Source organism: Monodon monoceros, unplaced genomic scaffold (assembly GCF_005190385.1).
Source record: "Monodon monoceros isolate NGI ecotype Baffin Bay Population unplaced genomic scaffold, NGI_Narwhal_1 Super_Scaffold_11, whole genome shotgun sequence".
NCBI lineage: Eukaryota > Metazoa > Chordata > Mammalia > Artiodactyla > Monodontidae > Monodon > Monodon monoceros.
In genome coordinates, this window is record NW_021703767.1 from 60,270,737 (window position 1) to 60,290,913 (window position 20,177).

Sequence of the window (20,177 nt, forward strand, 5' to 3'; positions counted from 1 at the left end):
TTATTGAAAAACTGTCACATAGGATGCAACCGTAGCCAGGAAGACTAGGGTGGGTTGAAGGAAAAACAGTTGTGGGTTAAGCTCTATATAGTTGGGCCATATAGGTGACAATGCTTTGAATACAGTGTGTTCATATCCTCCATCTTGGGTCCTGACCTCCTATTTTGCAGGGGCCAATATTTTTGCTCTACGCAAGTCTTGGGACTTTGAGTTCGAGGTTCTGATTCTCATTCAAGTCATTATAGGTTGATCTAGACATCCAATGTGTACCTTCCTTCAACATCAAACTCAATTCTTACTCTATGAAGCCTTTCTGGAGCATACTGACCTTTATCTTCTCATAACCTCTCCAGCATTTAGTATTTAGATGCTTAGTTGTCTTCATCTCACATTTGGCAAACGTCCCAGTCAGTGTTGGGCTGCTCATTAATTTTGGGTGGAGGTGTGTTTTATCGGCTTGTCTAAGATTCTAAGCTACATGAAGGCAGAGGCTGTATAATATTCCTGCTGTCTCTTCCCTAGAAGATTGCAGGTGATTGGTATTCATCCATTCATGCTTCAAGTACACCTTGAAGCATGTGCCAGACACTGGAATGAGCAGAATTCACAGCCCAAGCAATCAGAAGATTTCAGTGACCTTCCTTTTCAGAGCCTTGAAAGACCTAGTAAAATGTGTCATCAGCATCTCCCATTCCCTCAGCTGGGTAGTGCCTCAACACAGAGGCAGATCTAGAAAGGACAAGAAGTTTCAGTGGACCCCCCAGTGATTCCTGATGTAATGATCTGGCCAAAAAGTCATTCCTGGAAACCCGGCATCAGCCAATGGTAAAGCTCACACTAAAACTTCATACCTGTGTGACATCTGAACAGCTGGTCATTTAGGGGCAATGAAAGACTTTGAAGGGGAGCAGAAGAAGCCCAGAAGCTATCCTATCATCTTGCTAAGTCAAGTGTGCTCTAGGGAAGACTATCAGTGCACTTTTGAGATTCGATTTCCTACCTTTAAAGCCTAGCCAGTATCTGCTGATTAAAAGGTGGGTATCAGATGTGGGTCCCCGATGTGGCAGAACAGGCAAAAGCATGCACTGCTGGACACAAGGCTGGAGGCCACGGGGCTGAGTGTTGTCTTCCTTTTGCCCCTCCAGGGTGCTTACCTGTTGGGGGAAGCCAGGCCTGACGCTGATGCACTGACTGTTCTGTCGAGTGAGGATCCGTTTCCGTCTCCTCTGTCTCAACACTACGTAGATCCTGGCATAGACGAGGACAGTCACTCCAAAGGGCAGGTAGAAGGACACCACTGAAGAGTAGAGGACAAAGTCAGGGTTGGAGATGGAGCAGATGCTGGGGTCTCCTGTGAGTGAGAGAAGGGGAGAGAGCAAAGTAGTTGGCCAAGTATGGGACCTCGGTGGGGAGCACAAAATATGACCTCACATCATGTGTGGTGTCTCCACCATCGAATCCACAGTGGAGCTTAGAGAAGCACTGGCCAGTCCCACCTACCCCCTCATCATGTCCTGGTCTATGTGCTGCCTCCTCCGTGGAGGCTTCCTTGCTTGATTTTCTCAGTCAGGAGCGACTCTTACTTCCTTTGTGCCCCACAGCCCTTTACTGTGCAGTTAGCACACATGGCCTGATTGCTAACTCGTGAGGGTGCCATCTCAGACACCTACGTCGTCCTCTCGCTGAGAGTAGGAGGTCTAATTCATTCCGATGTCACGCACAGTTCACTAAAAAGAAAATTTACTGATGATCACATGCCAGACACTGCTCTACGATGGGGCTGCAAAGATGAATAAGACACAGTGTCCTCCTTTGAAGGAGCTCCCAGTCTAGACAGACAGACGATCCCTTCCGTATGCTGCGCTAAGCGTCACAGAGGAACGCGGCCTGGGAGGCGGGGGTCGGGGGGTGTCACAGAGCAACAGAGCAGAGGCTCCCAGGAGGGATGCGGCCCCCAGAAAAGGGCCTGCCTGTGTGGAGGCATCAGAGGATTGTTGCATGCAATGAAAGAAAGGAGGAAGGCTTCTTTGCTGAGAATGCCAGGTCCCCGGTTTTGAAGCTGAGTTGTCGGGCAGGTGGTGGCTGAATACAGGCAAGTCTATTTCTCGGCGAATCCCAGTACTGCTCAGGGTTGAGATGGGAAAAGGGCCAGTAAACCTACTGTCATCATGGGCAATGTGAATGGAGGCACATCCTTGTCCTTGCTTTATGTCCTGAAACGCTCCTGCCCTTCCTCCTTAGGGGGCCCTGCAGCTTTGTCTTCTTCACTAGCAGATCTTGAGACCCTCCAGTAGCCAGAGTGAGGCCTACAACTTGCCCCATCTTGAAAAAGAAAGTGGAAGGAAACTAATATCTTCCAGGTGATTCCAAGGGCTTTAGACACATTATCTTACCTAATAAATGTGCAACATGAGGTAGGCAGGTGCCATTACCGTCTCTATTCTCAGATGAGCAGACTGAGGCTCAGGGCTATTCAGTAAGTGGCCTAACAACACGCAGTCTGGATGTGTTCCTCCAGTCATTTTGACCCCCAAACCAATGCTCTTTCTATGATTTTGACTCTCCACCTCCCTCTACCATTGGGGCACGACAAATCTGCACTTCGTCCTGTCAGCAACAGGTGTTGGCACATCCAGCCAATCTTAATAAAGGGATGGGCATTCTCCAACCCAAACTCTGGCCTCGGAAGATGCAGCCTCAGATGTGAACTGGTGGGGAGAGGGCCGTGGCCACATGGTCCCCTCGTTCTGCTTCTTGGTCTACGGAGGTAGGTAGAGGCCGGGCAGCCTGAAGTGGGAGAGCCAGGTCTCCATTTACTAACTGTGTGACCTTGGGCATGTTACTTAACCATGCCAAGCCTCAGTTTCGCGGTCTATAAAAGAAGGACAAAAATATTGTCTCATGTAGTGGTTGTGAGACGAAATGGTAACTATGATTACTATTTATTCTTTACTGCTATTTATTATATACTTCCTCCGAGCTTTTTGAACTTGAAAGGGAAGGTATCACTTGGAATGAAAATTTGGAGAGAGACTTATAGGGAACAATATTTGTGGGGGAGAGAAGGGAGCAACAGCTAAGAATTAAAACAAAATGAACAAGAAAGCATGTATTCAGTGCTCAGTCAGGCGTTTTAATGACGGCACTGCCACCAGAATCTTTATGAGCTACTCCCAATTCTCTGATTCTCTTGGTAGGGGGGTAAAATTCAGGTAAAATTAATGTCATCTCACCAAAGCCTATATCATCATCTTTTAGGAAATGGCTCATAAAACTCTGAACAGTGGTCACCAAAATGGCATCTTCTGGTCTTCTAGGGGAGTGGGGTTGGGAGTAAGGATAGGGAGGCAGCTGGTGGTCTTTCTGAATCTGTAAGGAGCCATGCTGGCAGTGATCACCCCTCCCCTGCCGTCAGCTCCCCTGCTGTCAGCGTCTGACTATGATTGAAATGCCTCCTCTAATGAGGAGGTACCTCAGCAGGTTTTGTAGTGAGAGGGGGTCAGAGGGGTGGCAGGGTCACTTTCCCCCTATTCGTCTTGTCACCATCCTTGGTGTGCTAGATAGTCCCCATGCGTCTCTGCAGATATACCATCTACCCTTCTCTATCCTCCTCTGGGCTTTGGGAGGCTGACCTCTATATTTTATATATTAACTACTACATTTAAAAAGCCAGGAGCCAGAGTGGGTATAGTATGCTTCCGTTTGTGTAAACATGGACACACACACACACTCACATGTGTCCATGCACGGGCGTGTGTATGCACTTGCTTCAAGCGTGGCGTGCGGGATCTTAGTTCCCTGACCAGGGATTGAACCCATGCGCCCTGCAGTGGAAGCTCGGAGTCTTAACCACTGGATCTCCAGGGAAGTCCCGAGCATTATCTTTTAAGAATATGGGTGTTCACTTCTAGGGAGGGGACAGGGGGACTGGCAATCTAGGGTAGAAGGGAGACGTACAGGTAAGTCTGTATTTATACCTCATTATACCTTATGTTTTATCATGTGCAAGTATTTATTTTTCCATTAAAAACACTGAAATATTGAAACGTTGAAATATTGAAAGGATATGTATGAGAAACAGAGTGAAGAGAGAGCACATAGCTATTTCGAAATCGCTGATCAATGATCTTCAGTGTACAGTCCCTGAACCTGCATTGTCATCCCTTCCTTCCTTCCCTACCTGAGAAACAGCTGCCTGTCCTTAGACAGAGTTTTGCAGCCTCTCCCAGAATTTCTCCATGTTATGCGCCCCGTGAGGCCTGTCAGCAGGCAGAGTGATGCTGGAGGCGGTTGGGCAGTGAATGGGGCCCTGCCCCAGCCTCCGCCAGGCCTGGCCTCGGTGTGTGTCCTGTGGGCAGTGCGGAGTGAGACACCACACACGGCCAATTCTGAAAGCTTCTCTCTGCTGAGTCCTGAGGAGGTGGTGAGGGCAGTGAGGCCCCCAGGAGCTAGGCTTCCCCAGGAGATGAGGTGCTTTGTCTTGATTATTTAACTGAAAGGGTAGTGTGCTGTCAGCATAACCGTTATTGAATGAATGAATACATGAATGATGAATAAATGAGCAAACTGTACAGATGAACATTTTCCATAAGCACATCAGCGGTCACTAGCTGGAGCATAATAGGGAAGGCCAGGAGGCTACCCCCCATCCTCCGCGACTGGGATGTTTATCCCAACTAATCTCAACAGCTAAGGAGGAAAGAATGATGATGAGGACTCATCCACTGACTCATTCAACACAAGTTTACAGAGCACCCGCTGTATTCAAGGCGCTGTGCTCGGTGATACACTAAATGTCTTTCGTGGGCTAGCCTGGGAACTTGAGTCCCACAGTCATGTGAATGGCAAAGTCAAAAGCAAGTTGAGTTGAGAGATTCATGAACTTCTAGCTCATTGAAGGATTTGTCCTCAATTTGTTTCCAAAGACAGGAGATCTTAATGAATTTGATCGAGGATGAGCCTAGTATTCTCTTTGTGCTTCTCAACCAAGTCCCCCTACCCCCAGATGCAGGGTTCTGAAAGCCAGGTGAGGCGTTCTATTGCTAAAATCTAAATAGCCCTCCTCCATTTCTTTGTTTCAGAGGAAAATTAAGTCAGTTGGTAGGACTTTCTCAACTTTAAGTTCTTCTGCCCTTGAAAGTTTCTTAAACCCTGGTCACCAGCTATTGCTTATCCATTCTGGAATTTTTAATAACCCAATAGCTATCTGATTTAACCGAAATTTAAATACTAGTTATTTTTCTTATCTGTAAAATAAAAGGGTCAGGGATCTTTCAGGTTTCCTCTAGTACTAACACTCCATCCTCTGCTGCTATCAGGGGCTGTTGGTGATGTGATATTTGGCTCCTGACTGCTGGGTCTCTGCTGGGACCTGGGGCAACACGGGTCAGCCAGGCCGCACAGTCCTGGAACTCTCTGTGACCCAAGATCCTGCTTTATGTGTGCATCCAGACATGCATGTCACTCTTTTTCGGGCAATAAGAGCAATTCCAAGATAGAAGAACCTGAAGTTCAACTTTCCTCTACGTTACATTCTCTGACAATTCAGAGTCCCACGTGGCAGCCCATTTCCTTAAAAGAAGAGCCCTGCCAGAAAGCTCTGTTTTGTGTTGCACCTCATGAAAGTCCGGCCACTGCCAATATCAGGTGTTGTTGGCAGTATCCTGCCCTTTTCTCCTTCTCACAGGAGGAGCAGAAAAAAATGGCCAAGAGAAGTCATTTATATTGGGCTTTTGAATGAACTTGGGAAATTCCTTAGAGCTGTAAGAGGTGCTGGAGGAACCCACATCTATCAAGATAATGAATCTTTGCTGTGAAGGTCAGACTGAGGCAGAGAAGGCCAGTGGGGCTTCTCTGCCTTGAGTCCTGCTTACGAATTCCCTGAGAGCAGAGCAAGGACTACCACTGTTTAGATATCCCTTGGAGCAGGGGCATAGTTAAATTTTGAGGCACAGGAACTTTTCTAATACATAATAATAATAACAACAATAACACTAGCTAGTATCTACTGGGCTTTTACAATGGACCTGTCACTTGAGCACAATACATGAATACATGGAGAGCCTACTGTAGCCTAATTAATAAATTTATAAGTAAGAGACAGAGAGAGAGAGAGATGAGAAAGAAGTGAGTCTATACGTGGTAAGTCATGAGCCTTTTTTGCCTTCTCAATTCTATATTTGAAAATCCTTTTGGAAAGATTTTTCTGAGTTTTGTTTCTGAAACAATAATGATCTCACTGGTGGCAACAACACTGCATTAGGTCCTCATTCTTCTTCACTTTATATGTTGACTTTAACTGGGAACTCTGTCTAATGTCAGATTTTGACTAAGTGTTACCAGGTGTGTGTGTGTGTGTGTGTGTGTGTGTGTGTGTGTGTGTGTGTGCCCGCGCGTGCACATGAGAAAGACCGCCCCTGCCAGCCTCTAAGAATGAGGAAGAGGAATCACTCGGCCCAGCAAAAGTTGGTGGGGCTTTGCTGCTGGCCGGGTTAAGGACTGCCTTGGTCTAGCAGTGGTAGGAAGTGGCCCATACTACAAATTCCAACTTAGAAGGCATTTTCTCATAGAAACATGGATATAGAAGGTGGCTTAGTTATCGGACTAACCCCCAAAGCACATTTAGACTCATTGAAATGGTATTTGAGCGCCAGAGTCAGCTTCTACAGTCGTGTTAGAGAATGTCGCCTTGGTGCATGTGCGTGCACACGCATGTTTGTGTTTATAACGTGACATTGGTGACTGATAATGGGAAGCATTAAAGAGTAACGCAAAGACAATAACAACATATTTTAGGAACACCCTGAGTTAACCAGGCACATCTTTGTTGGATAACTTGGCTACTTAACCTCTAATGCAGCAGAGAAACAAGTCTAACCTTGAGCAGGTGATATGTGTTTGGCACATCTATGTATGTTATCCCAATTTAATCCACACTTACTTGTAAAAGAACTCTGTGAAGGAGGTAGAGTGGAGTTATAACATATGTAGGCTTAGATTCTAGAGTCAATGAAAATTATAGGGAGTCAAAATTCACCCTGAATCACATATAAAGATACGCATGGTTTGATTACAACCCTGAACAGTAATAAGTAAAGACATATGACACATGCAGTAATATGTCATCTATTATAAAGAGTTCAACCTAACATACAATTTTAGAGATGAAGTTGCTGGACTTACTTGTAGGAGGCCATATATAAAAATAAATATTGAAAACTTCCTAACTAAATACATAGACCTAGTCCACATACTTGATTTTGTTCAAGTTTCTCCTGTGCTATATTGTTATCCCAAATTTATCAACAAGGAAGCTTAACTTAGAAAAGTTAAGTAGCTTGTTCAAGCAGACACAGCTGTTAAGCAGCCGAACTGGAGTTTGAATCTAGATTTTTCTGACTCCAGAGCCTCTGTCTTCCTAAATGTATTTTGACTTCTAAATAATTGACCAGCAAATGACTCTTTGAAGACTATATATAAGTTAAGATTTGCCTGTATTTATATGTAATGTGTTACATATAATATATCTGTATACACATAAGTACACAGCTACGTGACTTGTACATATATACCAGCAATTCATGAACCCGGAACATAGTAGGAGTTGAATGAATCAATTCAAATGGAGAAAATAAGAAATCCAGATGAACACTAGAACATGAGTCAATCAGTTCTCTCTTAGTGAACACTCTGTTTATTTTCAATACCTGTAACTATACTATATGTGCTAATAGTTTCCACTCAACACATGAAATTCTTGAGGCTGAAAGATGGTCATGGAACAGACACTGAAGGCACTGTGAGGTGTCAGTTTGGATTGGTGTCATATCTAAAATCCCAGACAACTCAGCTATACACATTGTTCATCCATTTGTCCGTCCACCCATCCATCCATCCATCCATCCATCCATCCAATAGAAGATGTACCATGTGCCAAGCACCATGGCCAAAATTTTTGTATATTAAAAAATATGAAATACATCCTCCAGTAATTTAGGAATTCATCCTAGTTCCCAAACACCAGAAATGATTTTTATTGAATAAAAAGAACTGTATACCCTACTCCAGGGCTTTCATGATATGTTATTTTGCATTGTAAATCCATTACGAATTACCATCTTTTCGTTAGTAAACTTCACCTGAATTATTCATATAGCATAGTTTTTTAACTGGCACATTTCTTCAAATGAATACAATGGCTTTTCTTTCAAAATAGGAGTAAGCAGACTTTTCATTAATTGGGGCAGAACATTATTCCTGTGCCATTAATTGAAGAGGTTTTGTTTTCTATTTTATTTGTAATCAGTAAAGGCCAACGCTTTGCAGTCTAGCATCCTCGTTTGATTACATTGACCAGGGGTCAGAGCACCACTCACAACCATTCAGATGTGCTGTGAATCACACCGCTATTGGAAGTGGGGCCTTCATTGTTACCTGTGGTGTTGAAGCCAAAGAGGAGAGGGCAAGACACAGCAAAGGCCAGCACCCAGACAGCCGTGATCATGAGGGTCACGCGCCGACAGGAGCTCTGTCCTGTGCCATGTTGGTAGTGAACTGGCATGACCACTGCAGTGTACCTGTGAAAGGGAGGGGAGAGAGGACAGACATGATGAGAAAGGTTCTAAAGACAAGTTGAAAGAGGTTACTAGAGAAATACTCAGGTTGATACTTGTGGCAGGAGAAAAATAATTTGGTTGGAGAAACTTAGAGAGAAAGGGGTATTTGAGCGAACATAGCAGAAAGGCTGAGACAAGATAGATGAAGTACTCATTGAGAGAGGTGAGCAGAGAAAGGGAGAAAGAATAAAAAGCATAGCATAGCAACACTGGGTTGCCGGAGAGCTTCTTACCAGTGCTGGTTGACGGCCCAGCATATCCCAGCCTTATATTCACACACCCTTAACCTTGAAGACTCTAGATGCTGGTTTGTGTGCCTTTACGTTCTCCCACAGTTTTTCAGATCATGATGGAACTGTGCCCAAAGAGGATGTTTAGCCCTGCCTGTATCCTAACATTAATTCTAACCCTCGTAGTGACAACTATTCCAAGTAGCAGAGACTTTGTAAATAGAGATGAGTAATATCCAATGAAGGCTTATTTTAAAATCAAGTTTTCATGCTGTCTTAATCTGCTTGGGCTGCTATATCAAAAATACCATACACTGGGTGACTTAAACAATAAATATTTATATTTCACAGTTCAGGAGGCTGGGAAGTCCAGCATCAATATGCTGGCAGATTTCGTGCCTGGTGAAAACCCACTTCTTGGCTTGTAGACGGCAGTCTTCTTGTTGTGTTCTCACACGGTGGGAGGGCTGAGGGGAGCTCTCTGGAGTCTCTTTTATAAGGGCACTAATCCCATGCATGAGGGTGGAGCCCTAATCACCACCCAAAGGTCCCACCTCCTATACCATCACATTGGCAGTTAGGATTTTAACATATGAGTTTTGGGGGGGGGCACAAACATTCGCTCTACAGCACATGCTTTTACATGGTCAAAGCACAGTTTCTTATTCTTGTTGGATATTGTTGTCTTTTCTGTGGTATATCCACACATACATTTACAGCTGCTTATTGGACTTACCTGCACGATTGCTCCATGGTTGTCCCAAACTCAAATTATCTGAAATATATCTTCCTATTTCCCTACATCTCTTAATCTGCTTCCACTTCCTGCCTTTCTTCCAGACATCCACACCCAACGCTCAGGCTTTTTGACTCTTCTTTGGCCCTTCCATATCATTTGCTCACCCATTCATTTAGCCTTTCATTCATTCAATATTTATTGAGTTCTCACTATATACCAGGTCTTATTCTGGAAATACAGAGATGTGCAAATGGGACATTGTCTCTGTCCTTACTGAGCTGGGAGTTGAGTGGAGTAGATAGATGAAAAAAACGCTAATATAAAATGAGTATCACGAAGGAAGTAAGCTGGGTGATGTGTTTAAGGATAGTGGAGGATGTAAAGAAGGGGCAAATGACATAAGTGGGTAGGAAAATGAGTGGGGTGAGAGGGAGCCAGTCATGAGGGAAGGTAGGAGAAGAACATTTTAGGCAGAAGGACAGCAGGTCCTGTAAATTTACCCATTATGGTATCTCCCCCATTATCCATGCATTTCTTTTCTACCACTTTTTCTCTGTGATGGCCACAGCCTCCTGGCTGGTCTCCTATGGCTAAGTCCCCAACTAGATTTCATCATGTCCACCCCACCCCATGTTCCCCCCGACTCAGATGAAAACTGTCTAAAATAGGCATAATTCTAAGATGGCCCCCAAGATTTATGCACTGTAGAACTAGTAGAAATCCTGTGATTAGATTACAAATCAACAGACTGAGTAAATCAAAAAGGAGATTATATTGGGTGAGCCTGATAATTATCAAGGTGAGCCCTTGAAAGGGACTGAGCCCTTCCTTAATTCAGAGAGATTCAAAGCATGAGAAATTATCTTCCTGGCCTGCAAGGGGCAAACTGCCATATTTGGGAAAAGATCATTTGGCAAGGAACAGCAAAAGGCCTATGTGAGCTGAGAACAGCCCCTGGTTGACAACCACCAAGAAAGTGGGAACCTCAATCTTATAACTGCAAGGAACTGAATTCTACTGACTACCTGAATAAGTTTGGAAGACGAAAACACATGTCAGCCTACACCTCATTTTCAGCTTTGTGAGACCTTTAGCAGAGAACCTACCTACATGGTGCACAGACTTTTTGACCTGTGAGATTAAAAGTGGATATAAAGTCACTACATTTGTGATAATTTGTTACACAGCTACAGAAAACAAATACAACGTCAATACTTAGCCTTCCTCAACATGACCCCAACTTGCCCAGCCAACCTGACCTTCCGTTGGACCCTGACACTTAACATATAACTGCAGCCATACTGGCCTAGTGACGGGTTATCTTCAACAGTCTTTGTTCAATCCATTATCCCTTTTCCTTCCCTGGGTAGCTCATTTTTTCTCTCCTTTAATCCCAGATCAGCTCTCCAGTAACCTTCCCAGTCCTTCTATCCTACAGAGACCTCTAACTCTGAATGCATAGCACTCCTATGCCAATCAATCACTTTGCCCTTCTGCCTGCATTATTGGACTTGCCTCATGGCTGGAGAGAGATAGACCCCATAGGATTTAAGTTACTTAATGGCTCAAATCATCTTATAGCCTTGGTATTCCATATAGGTCCTTGTACAAAGCAAGTAGTAAGAAGCTGTTGACTGCCTCATGGACTCTGAAGGCCTCCTTCCTCATAAGAGGACAATTCTAATCCTAGCCCAGCTCAAGGGATCTAATATATATAGCTGGGTCTACATATGCTCAATTTGTATTTATTTATTTATTTATTATTGAAGTATAGTTGATTTACAATGTGTTAGTTTCAGGTATACAGCAAAGTGAATCAGTTATATATACATTCTTTTTCAGATTCTTTTCCCATATAGGTTATTACAAAATATTGAGTATAGTTCTTGTGCTATACAGTAGGTCCTTGCTTTATCTATTTTATATATAGTAGTATGTATATGTTACTCCCAAATTCCTAATTTATCTGTCCTGTCCACCTTTCCCCTTTGGTAAGCATAAGTATTTTTCTATGTTTGTGAGTCTGTTTCTGTTTTGTAAGTAAGTTCATCTGTATCATTTTTTTTAGATTCCACATATAAGTGATATATGATATTTGTCTCTCTCTGTCTAACTTCACTTAGTATGATAATCTCTAGGTCCATCCATGTTGCTGCAAATGGCATTATTTCATTCTTTTTTTATGACTGAGTATTATTCCATTGTGTATATATACCACATCTTCTTTATTCATTCATCTGTTGATGGACATTTAGGTTGCTTCCATATCTTGGCAATTGTAAATAGTACATATGCTCAATTTTTCATTGTCTCGTCAGTGTCCAGGGAACCTGGAGGCCAGATGCAGAGCAGGAACCCCCTTAGCTCCTCTTGTGCACCTCAAGGCTTGGGGCTGAGGAAGGGAAGGACAGACCCTGGGCTGGAGGGGGTGGGGTAGTGCTCCCTGATGCTCCTCCTATATGTGCCAGCCACCTGACTCATCTGCCTTATATGCATCTGGCCTTAGAGTTCACGTGTTAACATTTGTATCCCCAAAGAGCAGCCTGAGAGTCAGCTCTGAGGGCTCACATGGAGGCAGACTCTGCAGAACTTGGCCTTGGCACCCTAACATGTGACAGAGGTGGCTTCTTTGTCAAGAGGGAGAAATAGAGTCCTTATTTAATAAGGTCAAATTACGATCCCACCATCAGCCTCAAGGAAGGCCCATGACAACCCAGTTCCCTTCTCCTGATGCACATACACTATAGATCCTCCCTTGAATCCCTAACTTGGCGATAAAGGAGCAGGGCAAGCAGCACCTGGCACTCCTCCAGGCCTCTCACTCTCTCAGGACTTCCGACTCTGCTGGGGCAGTGAGCTGGGGCTTCACGTCAAATATGTCAACCAGGGTCTGGCCCTTAGCTGTGATCCCTGAGGCACCGTAGAGGAGAGGCTGAGCCTGAAGCCCCGCAACTGTCCTGGCCAAAGAGCTGATGAGGGTCAGGAAGGAAAGGTATGGCACACTTCTTCCTGTCCAGACCTGTTGGCCTTCATTTACATAATGACCTTGGATGTAAAAGAACCTGACCATTCCATAATTTGGTAGTGTGCTGCTAAATGCCTAACAACTGGCTCTGCAGGTGAAAAAAAGCCCTAATTTATACCATTTGTCAATTTCTGTGGTACAAATACTCCCACCATTGTCCACTTCAAGTTACACCAATGGTTTAATAACCGGCTCAAAAAACTAAAATTTTGCCAATCAGTTCCCACTAGCCATTACAAGCTGACTCCAAGCCCACCACTGAATGTTGCACACTTTCCTAGATCCGCTTTAATATTCAGCAACTTCTTGGAGACTCCCATTAATTCAATGAGTCAGTAAGTGTAGGGAGCATTGGCTCCATTTTATAAAGGAGGAATCAAGGACATAGAGAGGTTACATGATGAAATCAAGTTCCCACAGCTGGTGGTACCAGTCTCCGAGGCCAGGTCTCTCCTGGGTGCCCTGCTCCCTGCCAAGGGCACTGCAAGTCTCTGAGGCCTTACGGGGAACAAGGGCTTCCTCAGGAAACGTGGCACTGAAAGGTGGTTTGTACTTTGAGAGCATCGCGGCTACCCAGAACTGAGTTTCCCCATCAATTAGCTTGATTGTATTAATTTCCGGGGGTCCTGTTAAAACACATATTCCAAGGCCACACCCTTGGATACTTGTTCCACTCCAGAAGTTTGTATTTTTAACAAGCAAGTGCATCTTACAAGATTAGACAAGTTGGAGAAAGTCTGCATTAGGGAAAATTTCTGTGTCAAAACTCTTGTTAACTTGGGTAAGAAGTGAGAGATGAGACTACGTTTACCACTGTTACATTTATATATTTTTTCTTCTTAGTTTTAAAACATGATTAAACTTTTAGAATAAATGAGACCCCCCCCCACCCGCGCGCCAAATTTGTTTCTAGGGTGAAAAACGCCAGGAAGCTTGCCATCGGGGCTGAAACACAGAGGCTGTTCCGGCATTGGCCATCGGAGGGCACCAGAATGCAGCAAGAACCCAGCCAGCGCGGCGGGGTGAGAAGTTCACGGCTCACCTGGGGGTTCTCCAGGCCCCCAGTGGGGAGGCGGGGAGGGAAAGCTCGGCCCCCCCTGGTTCCTGCAGCCCTGCAGGGACCCTGAATTCCAACTCAAGCAGACTGCTCAGCCTCTGATCTCCTCCCGAATCGATCGCAGATGACCGACCGCAGGTCAGGGCAGGGCTGGGCGTGGGCCCGATGCGCTCACCCGGCTCTTCCGGGTCTTCGGTCAGAGCGTGAGCGCGCGCTGCGCGTGCTGCCCAATCGCTACCTGGCCAGCCGCCTCCCTTTGAGCTCCTAGCTTTTTGGGTCTTTTCTGGCGTGGCCGGAACGCTGGCGGTGTGCTCAGTGGGTAAGTCAATGGACGTTGGAAACAGACTGATTAGCGTCTGAATCCCGCTTGGCCTGCCGCTGAACCTCGTGACCTGGACCACAGATGTGACTTCTTTGAGACCCAGTTTCCTCATCGCACAAGGGGGATAATGAGTCCGCCTGATAGAGCTGTTATGCGTATTGAATGCGATGATCTCTGGGAAGTTTTTTAGCACAATGCCCGGTCCATCTTAAGCATTCAAAAAATAGTATTATTATTATTGTCATTATTATTGTGCTAGCCCAAGGGATCTGTGATTGTTCGTATCAGTGAGTTTAGGGGTGTCTGCCCCTTATTCCTGATTATCAGGGAACATTAAATTTATTTATTTCTCAAACAAACAAGTATACCGCACTTTCTAGGTGCCAGGCAACTGTTCGAAGTCCTTTACAAACATTAACTCATTTACTCTTCATAACAACGCTTTTGCTCTGATCTCCCCTAAACAGGTCAGGGAACTGAGGCCCAGTGAGGTTAACTGACTTGCTCAAGTTCACCTTGCTATTAAGTGAAAGAGCCAGGATTTCCAGCCATGCAGTGTGACCCAGAGCTAGGGGCCCAGAGTAGGCTAAGCCTCTGAGAAAGGCAGTGAGCTGGAGTAGAAAGAGGCTGGCTGAACCCCCTCTCCTGCACCTACCAGCTGTGTAGTCTGGGCAAGGTTACCCACACAGTCTAGTCTTAAGAATCCTTACCGGGAGAGTGCGGGTAATACACCTACCTTGCTGGGATGTCGTGAGGGTTAGCGATAATGACAAGCTCTTGGTGCCCGGCACGTAGTACATGCTAAAGAAATGGTAGCTATTTCTACCGCTGTTGCCTTTAGATTCACTCAAGTTAGGATTGGCACAGAGGTAGCCAGGGCATTGAAGACAAAGGAAATGTGACTGGTTTAGTCCCAGGAAATAGCACCTAGAAAACTGGGTGCCGGCATGGCCAGAGGCCCCTCCCTCGGTGTCCCATCCCCGCCTCCACCAATGAAGGGGCCAGACAGACCGGTGGTGTGGGAGTTGGGAGACTCAGGTTCTAGTTTCAGACCTAAGAGGCTACGGGTCCCCGTGGGGGCATTTAGTTTAACTCATTTCTGCACAAATGAGTTAAACTCTAACGCCCCTTACGACTCCCAATTCTGTGACGGGGGTCCGTGGGCTTGTCACTCTGCTGAAGGTTTCAGGATCCTCACAGAATTCGACCTCTGCCTGGGGCCCTGTCCCCAAGTGGGAGGTGTGTGTGTGTGTGTGTGTGTGTGTGTGTGTGTGTGTGTGTGAAAAGAGGAAGGTGCGTCCCGGGGAAGCGGCAGTGGGGGAGGAAGGAGGCTGGGCTGGGTGGGAGGACCTGAGTCTAACTCCCCGCCTGGGTTTAATGAGCCCCCGAGCTCTGTGAGGGCTGCTTTTCACCACCTTTTATTTGGTCAGACAGGGGGCTCAATAAATCTTTAGTTCCGTGGACTCCCCTCACGGAATGGTTGAAGGAGAAAGCTTTTTGCAAATGACTGGAAAGCCCTTTGCAAACATAAAGTGCTTATTTAGATGCAAACTAAAAATCCAAGGTGCCGGTGACTCATCTGGTACCTATTGTGCTCGCTGCAGAGACGCGGAGGCTTGCCTATGTGATGGGTGCCGTTTGAGAGCCACTTAAAGAACTCCCTGGTGAATGAATTTGGTTGCATTATTCCTGGGCTCCTTGCGGAGGACTCGAATTCTCACCGCTTGCTCGGATCTTGTCCTGCTCCTTTGACACTTTCTCAGCCCTCTCCCCGAGTTAGTTCTGACCCAGGATGTGGCGGGAGGGGGCTGGCCTACTGGGAGGCAAGGAGCCAAGGGCGGGTTAGGGGGTTGTGCTCACCCACTCTGCTTTTTACAAAAGAAAAGGCGGCATTAATCCCAACATCCAGAGCTATGCCTACGAATCTAATGACAATGGCATTACTTGCTTTCAAAAACCCTTTTATCATTTCCTTTTCTTTCCTATCTCTTACCACCCTGTTATTACAGATCAGGGCTTCATGACCAAAAAATGCTGAATCCATTTGGTCAAGTTTGTCAGACGGGTGACTAGCATTGTGTGAAGACCAAAGGTCTGCATGAATGACTGCATTTTTAATGAATTGACCAACTATTTGGCATCCCATGAACAGAATTTAATGCTGTGTACTGCAAACTGCTGTGAAGGATAATGGAGACGGCTTTTCCAAGGCCTATTTTCAGTCCTAGAAGAGAAAGGAGGCTCCATTTTGAAGTTTGGTGAGGATTGGTTCATATAGACCTACAGGCCAAGAGGGGTGCATCTTTGTCCTTTGCGGTCTAAGGCAGGACTTGTTCCTCAGGTTGCAGGTAGGTGAACGGTATGCATTCTGGGGGTTCCCCCTGTATGGGACAGAAGCCAGTTCAAGGTTTGTTCTTGTTGGTTGTATCTACTAGGTGGTGCAAGTAGAAGCGTGTATTAAGCATGACCGCTGCCAACAAAACGGTGCTTTTGTGCAAGTTACAAAAAGATACCCTTTCCTGCCTGGTAAAGGGCACCCTCTCTTGGTTTACTCAAGGCTTGGCAATGAAGCCCTTGGCTGAATTCAGTTCCCACACTCCAGTGCACAGCCTGCACAGCCTCACCTGCCAGCGGCATGTGTGAGAATGTGTGTGGGTGGAGTGTATGGGCACACTTTCCAAGATGGTAGAGGGTAGGGTCGGAACTGGAAGGCTGGGGGGGGGCTGTCCCAGAGCCTCTTCTAGAAGCTCTCCTTATACAGTTCTTCCCTCCCTCCTCCAAGGCTGATCTGATCCTACTCTCTCATGTCCTTTCTGAAGGTGCATATTTGTGGTATAAGCATTGGCTACCCTCAGGCAGGGACCACCGGATTCAGGATTCAGTTAATATTCCCTTTTTTTTTTTTGGCCGCACCAGGTGGCTTGCGGAATCTTAGTTCCCTTGCCAGGGACTGAACCTGTGCCCTCAGCAGTGAAAGCGCGGAGCCTTAACCACTGGATCTCCAGGGAAATTCCCTGTTTAATATTCCTTGTTCAAAGCTCTGTAATAGGCACAGCAGGGAGATTCACAGGTAATGAGGAACTAGGATGATATAATAGTTTGGGGTGGTGGAGGTGATGATATAGCAAACCAGATGCAGTCTATTACTTCTGTAAATGATATATATCTGAGAGCATGTACTAAAACATGTACTAAATGTCTGGAAATCACACAAAAAACTTAGATGTTATTGGAGGAATTCTGTTCTCAGAGAGCTAAACATATTATAAAATCACTAACTATCCCTTCACTTTTTAACAGCTTTATCAAGATATAATTTGCATACCACACAATTCATCTAAGTATACAAATCAATGTGGATTTTTTGGGTATATTTACAGTTATGCAATTGTATCCCTTTATTTTTAACACATTCTTTAATGGTATTAGTTTCAGCATTATGGACACGTTCTTTAATTTTCCTTCTCAGGCTAGCCAATCAAGTAATAAAAGTCAAGTGATAGCCAAGCAAATGATAAAAGTCAAAGCCCACCGAGTTGTCTGGTTGGGTTTGCAGTATCACTAGAGGATAGGGTTTTCATGCCCATTCTTTGGTTATACACATGCAATGAAGTTTAGGGCTGTTGATACAGAGGGCACCACAGTGGGTCACGTGAATGTCACGCTTGGGGACGTGAGGAGGACGTGTATTAGGACTCCTGCAAAGGGAGCCTGGAGATGCCACAAATGGTTACAGAGGAAGCACTGTGAGAGTACAGGGGTGACTGAATTAAGCTGTAGACATTTGGAAGGGCTTCACAGAAAAGGGGGCCAGTGTGATCGGCCTTGGAGCATGAGAGGGCTAGAGGGCAACCCAGAAAGAGATGAGATTGAAAAACTAACGTGAGGCCATATTGTGGAAAACTTTGAATCTTAGGCTGTGAAGGTAACTTCAGTTTTTATTCCACAGGCCAGGGAGACACTGAAGGGTTTTGAGTAGGGCAATAGACATTCGGGCTTTACTTCTGGGGGAATAATTCTGAGAGTGGTTGAAGGGCCAATTAGGAGGCTGTGGCAGAAGTCTAGGTGGGAGGTCATAGGAGCCCCAAATAAGCAGGTGAGGTAAGAAGGGAAAGATGGGTCACATTTAGAAAGCATTTCAGAAATAGAGTCTGTAAGCGTTGATTGCTTAGATGTGGAAGATGAAGAGAAAGGAATCGAACAAAATCCAAGTTTTCAGAAGAATGATGTTGTCAGTAAGAGATCATCAAGTCAAGATGGTTTGGTGCTGTGATGGTTTGATGGTTTGGTTTTTAACATTTTGCCTTGTAGGAGCCAGTGGTATATCCAGGAAGTAATGTGGTCTGGATATCAGGGGAGAAATTAGGGGTGAGGCTGGAGATTTGAGGAGCCTTAGCACAAAGCCTAAGATTGTTAACTTGGAGTCAGATAGACATGAATTCAAATCCTGGCACTGCTTCTTCTCAGCTGTGTGACTGTGCAAATTCCTTAATTAGTCTAAGAAGCTGGAAATGAAGATAGTAATAGTACCTGAGAGTTGTTGTGAAGAGGAAACGAGTTAAGGCTTTGTCGTGCCTTAGCACGATGTGCTAAATTCACAGTAGATGGCAGATTTTATTTGGGGTCACCTGTTGGAGCTATGGAGTGGATGGATAATATTCCTGGGAGAGACTGTAGGAAAAGAAGAGGTGGACGGGGACTTGGAGAAGGGAAGATTGGAGACTTTTTTTTTTTTTTTTTTTGCCGTACGCGGGCCTCTCACTGCCGTGGCCTCTCCCGCTGCGGAGCACAGGCTCCGGACGCACAGGCTCCGGACGCACAGGCTCAGCGGCCATGGCTCATGGGCCCAGCCACTCAGCGGCATGTGGGATCTTCCCGGACCGGGGCACGAACCCGTGTCCCCTGCATCGGCAGGTGGACTCTCAACCACTGCGCCACCAGGGAAGCCCTAGATTGGAGGCTCTTGACTGGCAACAGGGGCCATAAGCTCGAAAGCGACTTCCTTTCCCCAGGGCGCTCAGTGTCCTTGGAAAGCCATGGCAGATGTCCTTGGAGCCATGGCAGATATAAGACTCAGGGAGAGGAAAGGGAGCCATGGCAGATATAAGACTCAGGGAGAGGAAAGGGAAAGAGGAGAGGAAACTGAAAGAGAGGGGAAGAGAGGAACAGAGGTCCCCAGAGCCGAGGCGGTACACTCTTAGGGATAGAGAATGATGTTACTCTGGTGGAACACACAAAGGCTCTAGTCAAAATCACAGAAATCCACTCCAACAACCAAAAGGCAATTCTAAAAAACATTGTTCTTTACTTGTTTTTCTTAAACTCTATGAAGGAAATAAATAAATAGGGCACAGCCACATTTTCTAAAATTACCATTCTCCACTCCTCTCTCCCTCCTCACAGGTACTCCCAAGCTCCCAAGCTTTTCTCTCCCCTCTCTGTCTTTTGCCCCTGCTCTATCTCCCTCCCTTTACCAAAACACAATAACAACAGGAACAGTCTCTCCTAAATGTGTCAGCTCATCTCACCTCTTTGTCCCCCTCACCTTTTCTCCCCACAAAAAATTAGGAATCACAAAAGCCCCAAGGGTGGTGGAAAAGCAAAACCAGAATCCTCTGGGGGAAAGGAAAGCTTATAGGATAGTTATTTCTCTCCTGTCACAGGAGTTTCCTCTCACCTACAAACCATCGCTTAAAAGAAAAAGAAAAGAAAATGTCCCAGAGTTAAGTTGTACATGGCAGTGACCCCAGTGCCATCAGATGCAAAGCCTGTGCCTTGAATATAGCAAGAGCAGCTTCCCTAGGTGGTTTCCCCCACCACCTGACCTAGGCCACCTCTCTCCTAAGTCTGGAAGGGAAGCCCAGCCTTACCTGTCGATGCTGATGGCACAGAGGTTCAGGATGCTGGCTGTACACATCATGACATCCAGAGTGACAAAAACATCACAGCAAACTCGGCTGAAATTCCAGACTCCGCCTGTCACCTGGGTGTCAGAGACAAGGATGTTAGTGTTTCCCCCCAGCGAAGAGACAGCAACCCACTCGACTCTACCACCTTCCCTAGGCTGCCCTGCACAGACGCAGACATGCCCACCCTGTTGGTACAACATCATTACCAAGGGTAGGTAGGCATCGAGGGACTGTCAGGCTGCCCAAGACTGGTCGCCCAAGAAAGGACAAATCCATAGAA

At 45.7% G+C, this 20,177-nt stretch overlaps 1 protein-coding gene across 2 annotated transcripts in view; it reads right to left on the reverse strand.

The window, feature by feature from the left end:
* DRD3 (dopamine receptor D3) overlaps positions 1 to 20,177 on the reverse strand; it is a 36,109-nt gene that overhangs the window by 4,815 nt on the left and 11,117 nt on the right. For both annotated transcript variants that reach the window (XM_029214927.1, XM_029214928.1), the window contains exons 2-4: positions 19,859 to 19,971; positions 8,434 to 8,576; positions 1,155 to 1,351 (exon numbers count right to left, since the gene is read on the reverse strand). In XM_029214927.1, the coding sequence (XP_029070760.1) occupies positions 1,155 to 1,351; positions 8,434 to 8,576; positions 19,859 to 19,971 (453 nt within the window). The remainder of the gene's footprint in view (positions 1 to 1,154; positions 1,352 to 8,433; positions 8,577 to 19,858; positions 19,972 to 20,177) is intronic.